This window comes from Haliotis rufescens, unplaced genomic scaffold (genome assembly GCF_023055435.1).
Source record: "Haliotis rufescens isolate VD_foot unplaced genomic scaffold, xgHalRufe1.0.p SCAF_21, whole genome shotgun sequence".
Lineage (NCBI taxonomy): Eukaryota > Metazoa > Mollusca > Gastropoda > Lepetellida > Haliotidae > Haliotis > Haliotis rufescens.
The window spans coordinates 14,509,079-14,525,939 of NW_025963902.1; the positions used below are offsets into that span (position 1 = coordinate 14,509,079).

The window sequence follows — 16,861 nt, forward strand, 5'->3', positions numbered from 1 at the left end:
AATTGGACTGGGTCATTCGTCACCACTCGCCCATATTTTCGCACAGTCCCCCTTTCGATGAATGTTATGTGCGAAAATACGACAAACCAATCAGAATGCGCGTATGAATTCACGTTCTTCATCAAAGAATCCCACAGGAATAATGTTTGATTTAACATATGTCTTGCATCTAAAAATATACCCAAGACACAGCTAAGTGTGTTCAATCATACCGTATAATTCCGCACATTCCGTTGTGCTTTAAATTGCATCTGAAATATATATATATAATATTTTAGGAAATATATGTGAAGCATTACGCAACGAGTTGAGCATTGTTTTAGGTATGCCCGTTTGCGCTAAGACGGAACCCGGTCGCAAAAATGGTCATGAGAGGGGCACGAGTCGCTATTCGGCTTGTCCCGGAATAACACGAGTTGGTCACGAATGTGGACTGGGTGGCCAGACTTGGTTGATAATCTTTGTGTACCTAATTTCACGCCACGTTAATTTTACAAATTTCACGCCACCTAATTAATATTAATCAAATTGCGTCCCGTGGTCGTACCTCAAACAAGCAGTGCTTGAACACGTCACTTACCGTTGTAAATTGGCGTCAATCCACTGGTCAGCAATATTCCATCTGGTAAGCAATATTCCAGCTATATGACGGCGGTCTGTAAATAATCGAGTCTGGGCCAGACAATCCAGTTATTGACATCATGAGCATCGTTCCACGCAATTGGGATACGATGACATTTATCAACCAAGTCAGCAAGTCTGACCTCCCGATCCCGTTAATCGCCTCTTACTACGAGCAAAGTCGCCTTTTACGGCAAGCATGGGTTGCTGAAGACCTATTCTACCCCGGACCTTCACGGGTCACGTATATAAGTTCAAAGATGTATGGGTCATATGGCACCGTATTAAAGGATTGTGAGCTTCTGTTCCTAAGTTCAATGCTGTTGCCATATATTGGGTAACCATTTGCAAAAGCTAAATGGTCATGTGAATAAATACAATTCTTGAATACCAGAAAGTATGTAATTATTTATTCCTGATTGAAAAGATCAAGTTCATCACACACATGATCATGTCAAGAAGTATTATGCACATTAGGAGAACCAACATGAACATTTCCAATAAAGAGAATACTGAAGTCATACATCCCACGTCAGAGTGAGTGAGTGAGTATGGTTTTACGCCGCTTTTTGCAATTTTTCAGCAATATCACGGCAGGGGACACCAGAAATGGGCTTCACACATTGTACTCATGTCGGGAATCAAACCGGGTCTTCGGCGTGACGAGCGAAGGCTTTAACCACTAGGCTACCCGACCACCCCTTCCAGGTTCCATCCCATTAGTCGCAAGCATGGAAATTCAGCAAATATCTAATTAAATTAACAAAAAGGATCTAACAAATGGAAATTCAGAGAAGATTTTAATAATAGAAATTAAGAAAATATCTAATTAAAAGAAATAAAAGGATCTAATATAAAATCGAAATTTGGAGAAGATCTAATTAAAATATATAAAAGGATCTAATAAATATTAGTAAATATTGAAAACCAGAGTATACCTAATATAAGAAAGACACAATAATCACCTGTGACATAGCTGCAACATTGCATAGATGATTAGAAAATCAAAGAAAGATTAGAAAAATGTAACTGGATCAATTTCTCCTTAACAGTCATTCTCCATTTTATACAATATTAAAACAAGGATGAAATTCCCGCTGCTATTTATGTCTTGGAATACTTGGAGATGTCGGAAGTCTTCATGAATTTCTCCCAGTTCTGGCCATCGACTGTCTCTACCTCAATCTTCTCCACAGTTCCAGGGTCAAGGCAGTGGGGAGCGACACCTGGTGGCAGAATGAAACATCAAGGGGGGTAAAAATAACATCCACACCCACAAGCAGGAGGAGAAACCATATCTCAGCATGTTGGACACTGACCTCTAAATTAATATTTGTTATCTTTCATCCCTAGGCAGGGTAACAACAAGTACCATCTTTTAACGATGCAGAATGAAACATCAAGGGGGATAAAAATAAGATCCACACCCACAAGCAAGAGGAGAAACCATAACTCAGCCTGTTGGACACTGACCTCTAAATTAATATTTGTTATCTTTCATCCCCAGGCAGGGTAACAACAAGTACCACCTTTTAACCATGCAGAATGAAACATCAAGGGGGGTAAAAATAACATCCACACCCACAAGCAAGAGGAGAAACCATATCTCAGCCTGTTGGACACTGACCTCTAAATTAATATTTGTTATCTTTCATCCCCAGGCAGGGTAACAACAAGTACCACCTTTTAACCATGCAGAATGAAACATCAAGAGGGGTAAAAATAACATCCACACCCACAAGCAAGAGGAGAAACCATATCTCAGCATGTTGGACACTGACCTCTAAATTAATATTTGTTATCTTTCATCCCCAGGCAGGGTAACAACAAGTACCACCTTTTAACCATGCAGAATGAAACATCAAGGGGGGTAAAAATAACATCCACACCCACAAGCAAGAGGAGAAACCATATCTCAGCCTGTTGGACACTGACCTCTATATTAATATTTGTTATCTTTCATCCTCAGGCAGGGTATCAACAAGTACCATCTTTTAACGATGCAGAATGAAACATCAAGGGGGGTAAAAATAACATCCACACCCACAAGCAAGAGGAGAAACCATATCTCAGCCTGTTGGACACTGACCTCTAAATTAATATTTGTTATCTTTCATCCCTAGGCAGGGTAACAACAAGTACAATCTTTTAACGATGCAGAATGAAACATCAAGGGGGATAAAAATAAGATCCACACCCACAAGCAAGAGGAGAAACCATATCTCAGCCTGTTGGACACTGACCTCTAAATTAATATTTGTTATCTTTCATCCCTAGGCAGGGTAACAACAAGTACCATCTTTTAACGATGCAGATTAAAACATCCAGGGGGGTAAAAATAAGATCCACACCAACAAGCAAGAGGAGAAGCCATATCTCAGCCTGAAAGACACTGACCTCTAACCAATATTTGTTATCTTTCATCCCCAGGCAGGGTAACAACAAGTACCATCTTTTTACCATGGTGGCAGTCTAACAGTGATCAGCAGTGAGTGTTTGTAACTTTGACACAATCTGCAGTATACTGTGTCTCTCCCTCCCTTGTTGTAAGGTACCAAGAGTGGTTCAGATAACTCTCTTTGCTGTCTGAGGCGCCGCGATTCGCTGTGCAGCGTTGCGTCCCTTGGACACGCCAGAAACCTATGATTGTGGGTTCGAATCCCGGTTCGCCCCGATTATTTTTCTAGGTTTGTCAGCACCATACCTGTGCTCGTGGGTTTCACCGAAGTGGTAAATGTCTAAGACCTGCATCACTTCGGGCTTTCCTCCCACATTAAGCTGACACGCCGTGATACAACTGTAATACTGTTAAAAGCGGCGTGAAACACAACTCACTCACTCTTTGCTGTCCTTCAACAAATAGCTTCTGTTGACTGCTAAAGATTTTCGTGTTAAGATAAAGTGGGGCTGTGCTGTTGCGACACACACGGTTGGAAAATGCTTATTGTGCTCATTTTACCAGCCAGTATTAGTCTTTTATATGTCTATCTGTTTAATACTTTTTAACAGTTTGCTGTACACAAATCTGTCATTATCCCTTTTATTCAAGTTTACTTTTGCTGTGATATAAATACACATACTTTAAAATACCATTCCTTGTCACTGTGATAGTGTTCAATTTTCTAGTGTTCAATTTTCTGCATGTTTTTACTTGTGGTTATATTAGTAAGTGTCTTAATTTCATATGTACATGACATGAAGATCTGGGGTAGAATAGGTCTTCAGCAACCCATGCTTGCCGTAAAAGGCGTCTAACGCGCTAACTTGGTTGATGCATGTCATCGGTCCAAATTGCGTGGATCGATGCTCATGATGTCAATCACTGGATGGTCTGGTCCAGACATGATTATTTACAGACTGCCGTCATTTAGCTGGAATATTGCTGAGTGCGACATAAAACAACAAACAAACAAAACAAATCATATGTACATATTTTAATTTCATATATTTTCCTTTTTTCATATTTTAGTGCTTATCAACTATGCAATATGAATTTTCTTTGGATAATAGTTTTATCTTATCTTATCTCTCTTATCTTATCTTAAGAGTCACGATGGTCTTAAAATGTGCATGGCGCCACTAACACTTTTGACGCCAATAATAAAAATGTTTTATGCAGGATTACATAACCAACTTGAAAAGTACACATTAAACGTGAACGCAAAAGCAGCATTGCAAACCAGAAGCATCACATTTTAGTAAAGATGCTTGTTTCTTGGTTGTTTAATGCAGCACTTGGGAAGATTCCAGCCATATGAAGGTGGCCTGGAAATGATTGAGCCTGGACCAGACAAACCAGTGATTGATAATGTCAGCTTAGCAACATCCATGTAATTGAGACACACAATGACATGGAATCAACCAATCATCGAGCGAGACCACCTGATCCATCTTATGACAATTTTAGGGACAAATGATAATGTGGAATCCCCCCCCCCCCTCCTAAATGTACAGGAGTGTCACACATAGTCTGACCTTTACAGGAATACCAGCCCCATGTCAAGGCCTCAGCTGAGTGAGTGAGTGACTTGTGTTTAATTCCGCTTTCAACAATATTCCAGTTATATCACGGTGTGTCAGCTTAATGTGGGAGGAAAGCCCGAAGTGATGCAGGTCTCAGATGTTTACCACTTCGGTGAAACCTATGAGCACAGGTATGGTGCTGACAAACCTAGAAACATAATCAGGGTGAACCTGGATTCGAACCCACAATCATAGGTTTCTGACGTGCCCAAGGGACACAACTCTGCACAGTGAATTGCGGTGCCTTAGACGACTCGGACACCCTCGCCCCGCAGACGTGTCAGACAGACATCACAACACAACGTCTGTTAGCTCACCATAGCCATCTGGGTTTGATCTGGGAGAGTAGAAACTCTGGACACCACAGGTCTTACAGAAGGTGTGCTTGGCTTTGTGGGTGTTGAATGTATACACTTCTATGTTGTCTTCCCCCTGTAAATGAAAGATACAATCTTTGTGGCACTGGCGTAACATTGGATGACCTTTGCTTGGTGAAAACAAACTAAAGAAAGTCTTGTGTTCATCTTCTGCCTACTTTGTTTCATTGAGTCGGAAAGAGTGAGTGAGTGAGTGAGTGAGTGAGTGAGTGAGTGAGTGAGTGAGTTGGGTTTAACGCCGCTTTTAACAGTATTCCAGTTATATCACGGCGTGTCACCTTAATGTGGGAGGAAAGCCCGAAGTGATGTAGGTCTCAGATGTTTACCACTTCGATGAAACCCACGAGCACGGGTATGGTGCTGACAAACCTAGGAACATAATCGGGCGAACCGGGATTCGAACCCACAATCATAGGTTTCTGGCGTACCCAAGGAACGCAACTCTGCACAGCGAATCACGGCGCCTTAGACAACACGGCCACCCATGCCCCCGAGTTAGAAAGAGTAAATGGTGGATTTCTGTTATATGATCTCAGTGTCAGCTTTGTTATGAAATTTCATCTTATTATTTCCATCTTCCCAAGATAAGGTAGAGTTAAAGTCCAGTTTCCACCCTTGCCTAGACTAACATCTAGTCTCTGAAATGAACATATCGTACAGAAAAAAACAGTTGTTAAATTATCTTTATAAAAATATAAAAAAAGGGAGCCCAGTGACTCTCTTCATTTCCCTGATACTGCAGTAATCTAGACTTGCCAAACATTATAGACTTGCATGGGCTGTATTTGATATATATTTGTATCAGGGTCTGTGAGACAGACTAACCCTTGCCGAACTAGACAAGAATTTCTGGGCTTGATGGTAGCGCCGACAGTGGCTATTACGAGTTATGTCCCGCCTACTGACCAATCAGATTCCACCTCTCATATCACTTGTATTTATTTCAAATAAAATAGCAATGCCCAGTAAAGATGATATGATCTATAATCTGATCTATATTGTAATAAAACGGGTCTTACTTCGTAAGGTGCATCAAATCACATGAAACATCTTGATTAAAAACATGAAAAGATTTGAAAAATTATCTCAGCTGATGGTACACATGCATTGCAAATCCTGCAATCAACCGAAATCGGCAAGGCAGTTTACAAATCAGAGGTTGATTTTGTCATGCGATTTCGATTGGACTAGGCATAGACTTGTTAGTCCAGCCACAATATAACTCCAGCCTAGTTCGGCAAGGGTGGAAACTGGACTTTAAAAGTCAGTTAACTCCCTTGCCTCGGGGAGATGATTATTTCAAACCACTTCATGATCTCAGCTCTGTTATCTCAACTTTTTTTTATCTCATCCTTCTCATCTCAACTTCATAATCCCAGATGTTATTTCACTGGTGGGGCGGGATATGCTCACCTATTTACGAATACCTGGTATCATCATAATTTGAAAGTGATTCATAAACACATGCTCATGATGAAGTCAGAATTGTACAATCAACTCTGCTTTTTGCAGACATTTCTCATGAATATGGAACGGCTTTTGTTGCTTTTATTCAACAGTGGTATCTCATCTCTGTTATCTCAACTTTGTAATCTCAGGTTTTTATCTCAACTTTGTTTTCTAACAATCCTGGCAGCTGAGGGACACTGAGAGTTGTATTTCCCTAGTCACCAAATTGATTGTGCGAGCATTTTACTGTAAATCATTTAAAAATATGTGAATAGTAGTAAACCCATCTGCTTGTGGTTCCCTTTCCGGGAAGCCGCTTTTTGTCCACAAAACCTAGCATTGTAAGAATGGTGCTATTGTTTTAATTAATCAGCAACTAATTAAGATACAAGATGTTTATTGACTAGGCACGATGTGCTTTTCAATTGGCATCTATGAGTATGTTTGTTGCAGAAGCTTTTCCAAATGTAACTGTCGGTAAGTGAATTTGGCAATCGGCTGATACACAATCATTTTATCTAAAGGTTTTAATTAACGCTATCGTTTTATCTAATAGTTATAATATATGCATTAATTTTATTTCAATAGCATATTGATAGTTTTTGTTATGTATTTGATATGCTAGGATTGGATTTGTCTGTGTATTCAGCTCATTTAATGCATATTTTATGCAAATACACAGCTTATCTCAAGCTCTGATCTTAATGAAAGCCTGAAGTCATACAGGTCTTTATCATTTTGGCGAAACCAACATCCTTGGGTATGATGATGACAAACCTAGAAACGTTATCGGCAGGAGTCTAGGATGTCAGTCAATAACCACATGATTTTGGTCCTACTTAGGAATACATCTGAGTGAGTGAGTGAGTGAGTGAGTGAGTGAGTGAGTGAGAGTGTGAGTTGGGTTTAACGCTGCTTTGAACAGTATTCCAGTTATATCACAGTGTGTCAGCTTTATTTTGGAGGAAAGCCCGAAGTGATGCAGGTCTCAGACGTTTACCACTTTGGTGAAACCCACGAGCACGGGTATGGTGCTGACAAACCTAGAAACATAATCGGGACGAACTGGAATTCAAACCCACATTCATAGGTTTCTGGTGTGCCCAAGGGACGCAACTTTGCACAGCAAATCGCGTGACCTTAGACAACTGGGCCACCCGTGCCCCTGAATACATCTGAACAATTTGGGAAAGAGAAACAATTATTTTCCAATTTTCCTGTATATCCCGAATCTTACCTTGATGAGCTCGAACCTGGACTTGGGCACAATGAAATGCATGTTGCCTTTTTTTACACAAATACTGCAGCTGGAAGGAAGTGAGAATTCTACCGTGAATTTGGAAATTACTCGTTTCTGACTGGTCAAACAGAGGTTGTCAAATCACAATAAAACCCCTCTGTTTGAAACAACCAATTTGATGGCTGCGTTGACACAGAAGCTAATGTTCATAGAATAGTACAAAAAGCCACAGTCAATCCTTAATTCTACCATGAATTTGGAAATTACTCGATTCTGATTGGTCAATCAGTGGCTATCAAATCACAATAAACCCCCCCTGATTGAAACAGCCGATTTGACGGCCGCATCACCACGGAAGCTCTTTTCAGTCATTGTCCGTAGTCATATTTAAATAATTATATCTACAATTATAGGTTACAAAATGCAAAGTTGCGGTTACTACAATATTCAAAAGGATGTGTGGCAATACATTTTGTGCAGAGAACATGATAGAAATCTACAAAGAGAATGTATTTACATTTTGGAGACAATAGAGAGCTGGGAATTTGGCGTGTTTGGTTCCAAATTCAGTTTAGTGCGGTAAAATCTACACGTGACCGCCTTCTACATAGAAAACACAGTATGTTTGTCTCCTAGTTAACCATGAAATATTTCATCAATGACCTCAGATGTTATAAGATCCCTCTACAATGTTCACCAAGGTTTTGATAAAAATAAATGAAAACTATCATTTTGCCACAGGTTTTACACAGAAAGTACAAAATGTTCCCTGGGTGACCTGATTGCATCTCTCCTCCTTCTTAAGCAAAACCAACAGTGTACCCACACAGACTGTGTGATCAATTGAACAAGCAGTGCAAATATACTACTAAAAAATAGTTAAGCACCACCTGATTGTTTGTCATGGCATGACCGATTAACTACAGTGATATGAAAGAAAGAGTGTGAGTGAGTGAGTTGGGTTTAACACCGCTTTTAACAGTATTCCAGTTATATCCTGGCGTGTCAGTTTAATGTGGGAGAAAAGCCCGAAGTGATGCAGGTCTCAGACGTTTACCACTTCGGTGAAACCCACAAGCACGGATATGGTGCTGACAAACCTAGAAACATAATTGGGGCGAACCAGGATTCGAACCCACAATCATAGGTTTCTGGCATGCCCAAGGGATGCAACTCTGCACAGCGAATCGCGGCGCCTTAGCCGACTGGGCCACCCGTGCCCCCTATGAAAGAAAGAGGGATGTAAGTAAGGCCTGGCCGCTGATGGATACCATACTGAAGTTCACAAACAACGACTTAATGACTACAGTTGGCTTCCACTATACAAGAGAAATTATTTACAAGAAATCCAATTCCTCAGTGAGTGAGTGAGTGAGTGAGTGGGTTGGTGGGTGAGTGAGTGAGTGAGTGAGTGAGTGAGTGAGTGAGTGAGTGAGTGAGTGAGTGAGTGAGTGAGTGACTACTGTCTTATGCCTCTTTAAGAATATTCCTGCAATATCACAGTGGGGAACAGAAGAAATGGGCTTCACGCATTGTGCCCAACTGGGGAATCAAACGCGGGTCTTCAGCATGACCAGCGAATGCTTTAAATCAATAGACTTCCCCATCGCCCCCATATGATGCCAAAGCAAAAAGTCTGAAATTAGCTGTGAACTACAGGTACTTGGATCCAGTTCATGGTGTAAACCACTTTTATATGTCACTTCGAGAAATATGCCATGGAGTAACAGGGACGTCTTCGAGGTCATTCAGTCCAAGGACTTCAGAAATTGGTTGTAAGAACTTGCCAATCTCTGTTTTTCAAAATCATAATGGTTCAGCTCTACAAAGGTGGCTTATGTTTCATGACCAATAGGAGAATTAGGTTTATATTTATTTTTCTTTGTTGTTTATTGCCGCACCTATATGATACCCTGTAGATAATTGAGTATGGATAAGAGTGAGTGAGTATGGTTTTTCGACCCTGTTACCAATATTTCTGCAATATCATGGCGGGGGACACCAGAAATGGGCTTCACACATTGTACCCATGTTGGGAATTGAACCTGGGTCTTTGGTGTGACGAGCGAACGCTTTAACCACTAGGCTACCTGACTGCCCCAGTATGGATAAGACAGTCAAGTGATTGATATCATGAGCATTGATCTGCACAAATGGGATATGATGACATGCATCAACCAAGACAGCGAGCGTGACATCCTGATCATGTGGTGCTAGCTGCCTCTTTCGACAACCATGGGTTTATGAAGACCAATTCTAACCCAGCTCTTCACGGAGACCATTATGTTTTGATACTTAGGGTCCATCCCTTACAGTTATTGCTATTGTTTCTGAATGGATACCTATGCGTCACTTCAATCCAGAGGGGGCGGTGGGGAAGCCTTGTGGTTAAAGTGTTCGCTTGTCATGCCCAAGGCCCGGGTTCGATTCTCCACATGGGTACAATGTGTGGAGACCGCTTCTGGTGTCCTCCATCTTGATAAAGCTGGATATTGCTAAAAGCGGTGTAAAACCATACTCACTCACTCAATTTTCATTAAAACACATAGAAAGGTGAACAAGAAAAGTTTCCATTACATGCATGAACAGAAGCCCCATCCCCATCTTTTCCTGGCTGCATCAAATCTGTATCTGCAGCCACATCAATCCAAGAATCATACTCAAGTGGCTTACTTGCAGTCAAATACATGGAGAACACTTGGAGCAAAGACCTGGAACCGGACGGCGCCACAGTGACATCCTCCCTTGTGCAGGACAAATGTATCTCCACTCATACTGCAACACCTGCAACACACTGTAACACACACTGTAACATACACTGTAACACACACTGTAACATACACTGTAGTACACACTTTAACATACACTGTAGTACACACTGTAACATACACTGGAGTACATACTGTAACATACACTGTAGTACACACTGTAACATACACTGTAACATACATTGTAGTACACACTGTAACATACACTGTAGTACACACTGTAACATACACTGTAGTACACACTGTAACACACACTGTAACATACACTGCAGTACACACTGTAACCTACACCGTAGTACACACTGTAACATACACTGTAGTATACACTGTAAAATACACTGTAGTATACACTGTAACATACACTGTAACATACACTGTAACATACACTGTAGTACACACTGTAACATATACTGTAGTACACACTGTAACATACACTGTAGTATACACTGTACCATACACTGTAGTATACACTGTAACATACACTGTAGTACACTGTAACCTACACCGTAGTACACACTGTAACATACACTGTGAAATACTGTAACATACACAGTAACACACACTGTAGCACACACACTGTAACATATACTGTAACATACACGGTTACATACACTGTAGCATACTGTAACATACACAGTAACACACTGTAACATACACTGTGAAACACTGTAACATACACAGTAACACACTGTAACACACACTGTAACATACACTGACACACTGTAACCTACACTGTAACACACACTGACACACTGTAACCTACACTGTAACACACACTGTAACACACACACCATAACATACACTGGAACATACACTGACACACTGTAACCTACACTGTAACATACACTGACACACTGTAACCTACACTGTAACACACACTGTAACACACACACCATAACATACACTGGAACATACACTATGGTACACACTGTAAAACACTGTAGCATACACTGTGACAGACACTGGAACATACACTGTAGTACACACTGTAGCATACACAGTAACACACTGTAACACACACTGTAACACTGTAGCATACACTGTAACACACATTGTAGCATACACTGTAACACACACTGTAGTACACACTGTAACATACACAGTAACACACACTGTAGCACACACACTGTAACATATACTGTAACATACACTGTAGCATACTGTAACATACACACTGTAACATACACTGTGAAACACTGTAACATACACAGTAACACACTGTAACACACACTGTAACATACACTGACACACTGTAAGCTACACTGTAACACACACACCATAACATACACTGGAACATACACTATGGTACACACTGTAAAACACTGTAGCATACACTGTGACAGACACTGTAACATACACTGTAGTACACACTGTAGCATACACAGTAACACACTGTAACACACACTGTAACACTGTAGCATACACTGTAACACACATTGTAGCATACACTGTAACACACACACTGTAGTACACACTGTAAAACACTGCAACACACTGTTAAAACACTGTAACACACACTGTAACATAAGCATGACAAACACATTGAGCTTGTTAGACAAGCTTGACACACAGGCGGGACCAAGCCAGTCAGGTGATCTCAAAACAAGCTGAATATTCATGACCTGGATTGGAGCGAGAACAGTGTGACCATGGTTTCATTTGGCCTGACCAGAGGTCCATATTTAGCCTAAAATCTGCAGCAAATGGGTCAAACATAAAGGGTCAATGCCAGAGATTAACCAGTCTTTATTATCGGCTGAAACAGATTCCACTGGATGCAAAAGTCAAAATAGCAGTAAAAATTATATGAACGGATCACTGAAAATCAGTGATGACACCAGGGCCCACATGCACAATGCGATCTTAGCGCTAAGACTATCGTAAGCCTATGTTAAAGTATGGGAGTTACAATCATCTTTGTGCAAGTGGGCCCAGGTGTTTTGGAAAAGGGTAAGCATATCCTGGCCTGCCGGACACAATTTACATAAAAAATGTAAGTTTTTGCTGCCTGGTTTGCACATCAGTACCCCTGCCATGTGACGACATCCCAGTTTGGATTTTCTTTTCGCAAATAAACTTACAGTCATAACTAAGGTTCTGTCTTTGTAGATGTGACTTGTATTTCACTCATAACAGGACAATAACGAGTAAGAGGGTTTAATGTTCTTCTCTTGTTAACTCAGACAAGTAGGATATTCAAACATTCAAAAACATCCAATATCTTACAAGTGTCATGGCAACATTTTCACAATTTTCAAAATCTTAACCTTAACTTCATTGTAAAGGTGGGTCTTATGAACATACTCAGAAAATATGAGATAGATATATCCTTTTGTTTCTTATGGGGGTGGCATGAAGGCTGGTTTGTTTTCACTATAACTAGTAGTTGTGGTGGCCGTTTTGAATTTTTCATTGTGAACAGGTAACATTGTTGTAGCTAGGGAGATAATAGAACGTACATTGTGGAAATGATATTTAAAAGTTCAGTAGATTTGGAGAAGATGTGACATAAAGTTTCAGTGCTAACAGACAGATGGACAACAGACATAAACCAATAACATGATCTCACTGCCTGCCAACCTTTGAGAGAAAAATATCTCCTCAAGGTGCAAAATGAGAGTTCTATTTGTTTTTTATTTGAGTGAGTGAGTGAGTGAGTTGGGTTTAACACCGCTTTTAACAATATTCCAGTTATATCGCGGCGTGTCAGCTTAATGTGGGAGGAAAGCCCGAAGTGATGCAGGTCTCAGACGTTTACCACTTCGGTGAAACCCACGAGCACGGGTATGGTGCTGACAAACCTAGAAACATAATCGGGGCGAACCGGGATTCGAACCCACAATCATAGGTTTCTGGCGCAACTCTGGGGACGCAACTCTGCACAGCGAATCGCGGCGCCTTAGACGACTGGGCCACCCGTGCCCCCCGTGGCCATTTTGAATTTTTCATTGTGAACAGGTAACATTGTTGTAGCCAGGGAGATAATAGAACGTACATTGTGGAAATGATATTTAAAAGTTCAGTAGATTTGGAGAAGATGTGACATAAAGTTTCAGTGCTAACAGACAGATGGACAACAGACATAGACCAATAACATGATCTCACATTGACCAAAACTGCCTGCCAACTGCCAGCTCAATCGGATGTCGTCATTTGGAAATACCCCAGATGGTTATAGTTCAATCATAAAAAAGCATCCATGCAGTGAAAGCATTTTTGGATTTCGGAATTCGGATTGCGTCGATAATACGATTGCTACTCCCTTGTTGTCATCCACGTTTTCTGGTATAACCCTACACTTGTGTATTTATCGTCATTCACTTGATGCTCAGTTAATGAATTTATTACAAGAATACTTAGTGGTAGCACCACTCAGAATACCTGACAAAGGTTCCCATTTGGCATTTATTGTGTCTGGGGTAATTATTCAATCTAAATCCAGGTTTGAAGTGAGGTGAAATGTGTGTTATGTAATATGCACGTATAGATAAATTACTACTGTAATTACGGTATACGCATTTCTGTGTTTTTCTTGTAATTTGAGAGTCCCGGTATAGCAATATCCCGTGTTTACTGTAGCGTGATCAGTTTACTGTAGCTTCACGAAAGCGAAGAGATTTTAGAGTTGATTATGGCTAGGTTTTGCTCTTCCGGCCCATCACCTAGCAACCCAGCAAGAGATGAATGATCAGTTGATTTACTTTTTAGTGAATCAACGGATCGTTCCGTTGAATAAGGAATAAGGAATAACAGAAAATACGTTGATTGATTAATCACTGTTGTTTTGCACAGTTGATATGTCAAAAGTGAGTGTTTACATGTCTAGGTTTACTAAAACAAAGGGCATACACTCATATCATGGCGTGAAGTGCCGATGTAAAAACAACATACTTTGTTCAAAGGGTTAACCGATGATATGTTGATTGATTGCTCATTGTTATCTAACTAATGGATTTTTTTAGGAACCGTGGATGTTATGAAAATAGTTGTCACGTGGGCTTCCTCAGCCGACCTTTGAGACTTGACACCTTTGTGAAAAACCTGAAACAATCTAAGTGATCAGTTGAGAAACGAACACGGGTTATAATATCCCGAGACGATATATATTTTTAAAACATTTAATTGTTACAGAGATACGTGACATCAAATAAGTTTCCTTGTACAGCTGCAGACATGTGGGATATTGTTCCTTTGTGTGGATATACTTGGATACATTGCTCGAACAAGGAAGCTGCCTAAAATTATACAAATTAAAATTATATGGAACACGTAAATTTGGTAGGTTATAATTATGATATTTGCCTTTTGTTTTCCTTCATTTGCTGTAGCATTGAACAGATTCATGTGTTTCTCTCAGGCAATTTATAAAAATGTGTAAACATTTCAGTCATATTGACTGAAAAATCTGTCCATTTCTTTAACACATTGACTAAAATTGATTACGACGATCAAAAGGTCCTAAAAACATCACAATAGATTAGTATGTAGGTTGGATTAGAAGCCAAACAATATAGAAATGTACTTTTCATCGAAACATTTACAATCTCTTGGTGATGATATTAAACATAAAAATCTTTGGAACTCGTTTTATGATAATACAGATGGACATATTTTTCAGTCAATTTGTAAAATAACTGTATATTTAGGCGTTTAATAAATTTTCAAAGTGAAAATTTTGCACATTTTTACTGTAAAAATATAAACACGATAAAATAAGCAATACTCAGGAGAAATATTTACTTTGTGTTGAAAGTCAAAATAGCGTAAACGAAAATCGCACAATAACCAAGCAAGACTTAGTGACTTATCAAAACTTGGTCACCAGTACCGATGCTACCCGCAAAGATACCTACATTTCCTTATTATTTCAAAAACTGTATTTCATTTTATTGATCAATGCGACCATACGCCGTTATACTATCAATAAAAGTGACAAATGCGCTTACGAATTGCGCAGCACAGGTCGCGAAATAGTCTAGATTTCTACTGTATCATCCGGGTACTCACGGGGAAAAAACAATAACAAAGGCAACAACCAGTCCCGGGGAATTGCTTTAGATCAGTGCCCCTTTAACTTATTGAACCGAGATACTGTCTGCATAGATATGTAGACCTGAGCTAACTTGCATGTTGTATATTCGTATAGGCCTAGTGCTGAACACCTAATTACACACAGTCGTGCATGTGCGAGGTGAAATACTGCTCTGCAATCACTGATACCAACTGTCACTAATGCTAACCTTCACGCCCTTCTGTTTTTGCAGAACGTATGGGTCGATCGTTTGCTCAAGTAACTTCAACACCTGGCAAGCAGGCGGGCACTACGAACTAGAGTTACCTGCCCTTGAATGAAACGCTCGTACAATCAGTACACACGTGGCCTGTCTTCGTTCTACCTGTAAATATTATTTCATGCAGTACTTGATGTGAAACTAAATTGTATAAATCTGTACGAAGGCCTGAGGCCTTATTACCGAATAAACTGATTGATTGATAAGATTTGGTTTTAGTTTGTTGTTTAACGCCGCACTCAGCAATATTCCAGCTATATGACGGCAATCTGTAAATAATCAAGTCTGGACCAGACAACCCAGTAACTGATATCATGAGCTTCGATCCGCGCAATTGGGATCGATGATATGTATCAACCAAGTCAGCGAGCCTGGCCACCCGATCCCGTTAGTCGCTTCTTACGACAAGCATAGTCGCCTTTTACGACAGGCATGGGTTACTGAAGACCTGTTCTACCAGGGATCTTCACGGGTCGATTGATAAGAAAAATGCCAAGGAGACTTTGTGGTTTGTCTCCCATTCCCTGAACAATAATATTTTTCCTTTCGCCTACCCATTACTTTAATGCCAGTGACAAGTTTACTTGTACTGCAGACAGTGTTCGAAATAGACATCGGCCCGTAGGCCCGGGGCCGACAGATTTGTTCTCGGGCTGATAGTTTTACATTCCAGGAGGCCCTTACTGCAGTTTACTTTAAGTTTATTTTAAGCGGTAAACATGGTATCATAAATCATAACACTGAGATTGCTTTTAGAAACAGGGTCCAGCTTCAAAGTACTCCGCTCGTGAGCTCTTTCAACGCCGCAAGCCTGTATCGGTCACACCGTAGCCACGTCAAAATAATATATAGTTTCATGAGTGAGTGAGTGAGTTTGGTTTAACGCCGCTTTTAACAGTATTACAGTTTATCACGGCGTGTCTGCTTAATGTGGGAGGAAAGCCCGAAGTTGTGCAGGTCTTAGACGTTTACCACTTCGGTGAAACCCACGAGCACGGGTATGGTGCTGACAAACCTAGAAACATAATCGGGGCGAACCGGGATTCGAACCCACAATCATAGGTTTCTGGCGTGCCCAAGGGACGGAACTCT

At 40.4% G+C, this 16,861-nt stretch overlaps 1 protein-coding gene across 2 annotated transcripts; it reads right to left on the bottom strand.

Moving 5' to 3' along the window:
• Nucleotides 1-1,016: 1,016 nt before the first annotated feature.
• LOC124121319 (centromere protein V-like) lies at nucleotides 1,017-15,817 on the bottom strand. 2 transcript variants are annotated; one of them, XM_046484315.2, is made up of 5 exons: nucleotides 15,719-15,817; nucleotides 10,384-10,494; nucleotides 7,708-7,777; nucleotides 4,962-5,076; nucleotides 1,017-1,847 (listed from the first exon to the last, which is right to left on the bottom strand). In XM_046484315.2, exons 2-5 carry the CDS (start codon nucleotides 10,482-10,484, stop codon nucleotides 1,726-1,728), a joined length of 408 nt encoding a protein of 135 aa, XP_046340271.2. In that variant the 5' UTR covers nucleotides 10,485-10,494; nucleotides 15,719-15,817; the 3' UTR covers nucleotides 1,017-1,725. The 2 variants fall into 2 exon arrangements, with proteins under 2 accessions (XP_046340271.2, XP_046340272.2); XM_046484316.2 differs by having other exon boundaries at nucleotides 10,384-10,504.
• Between the last annotated feature and the right edge of the window lie 1,044 nt (nucleotides 15,818-16,861).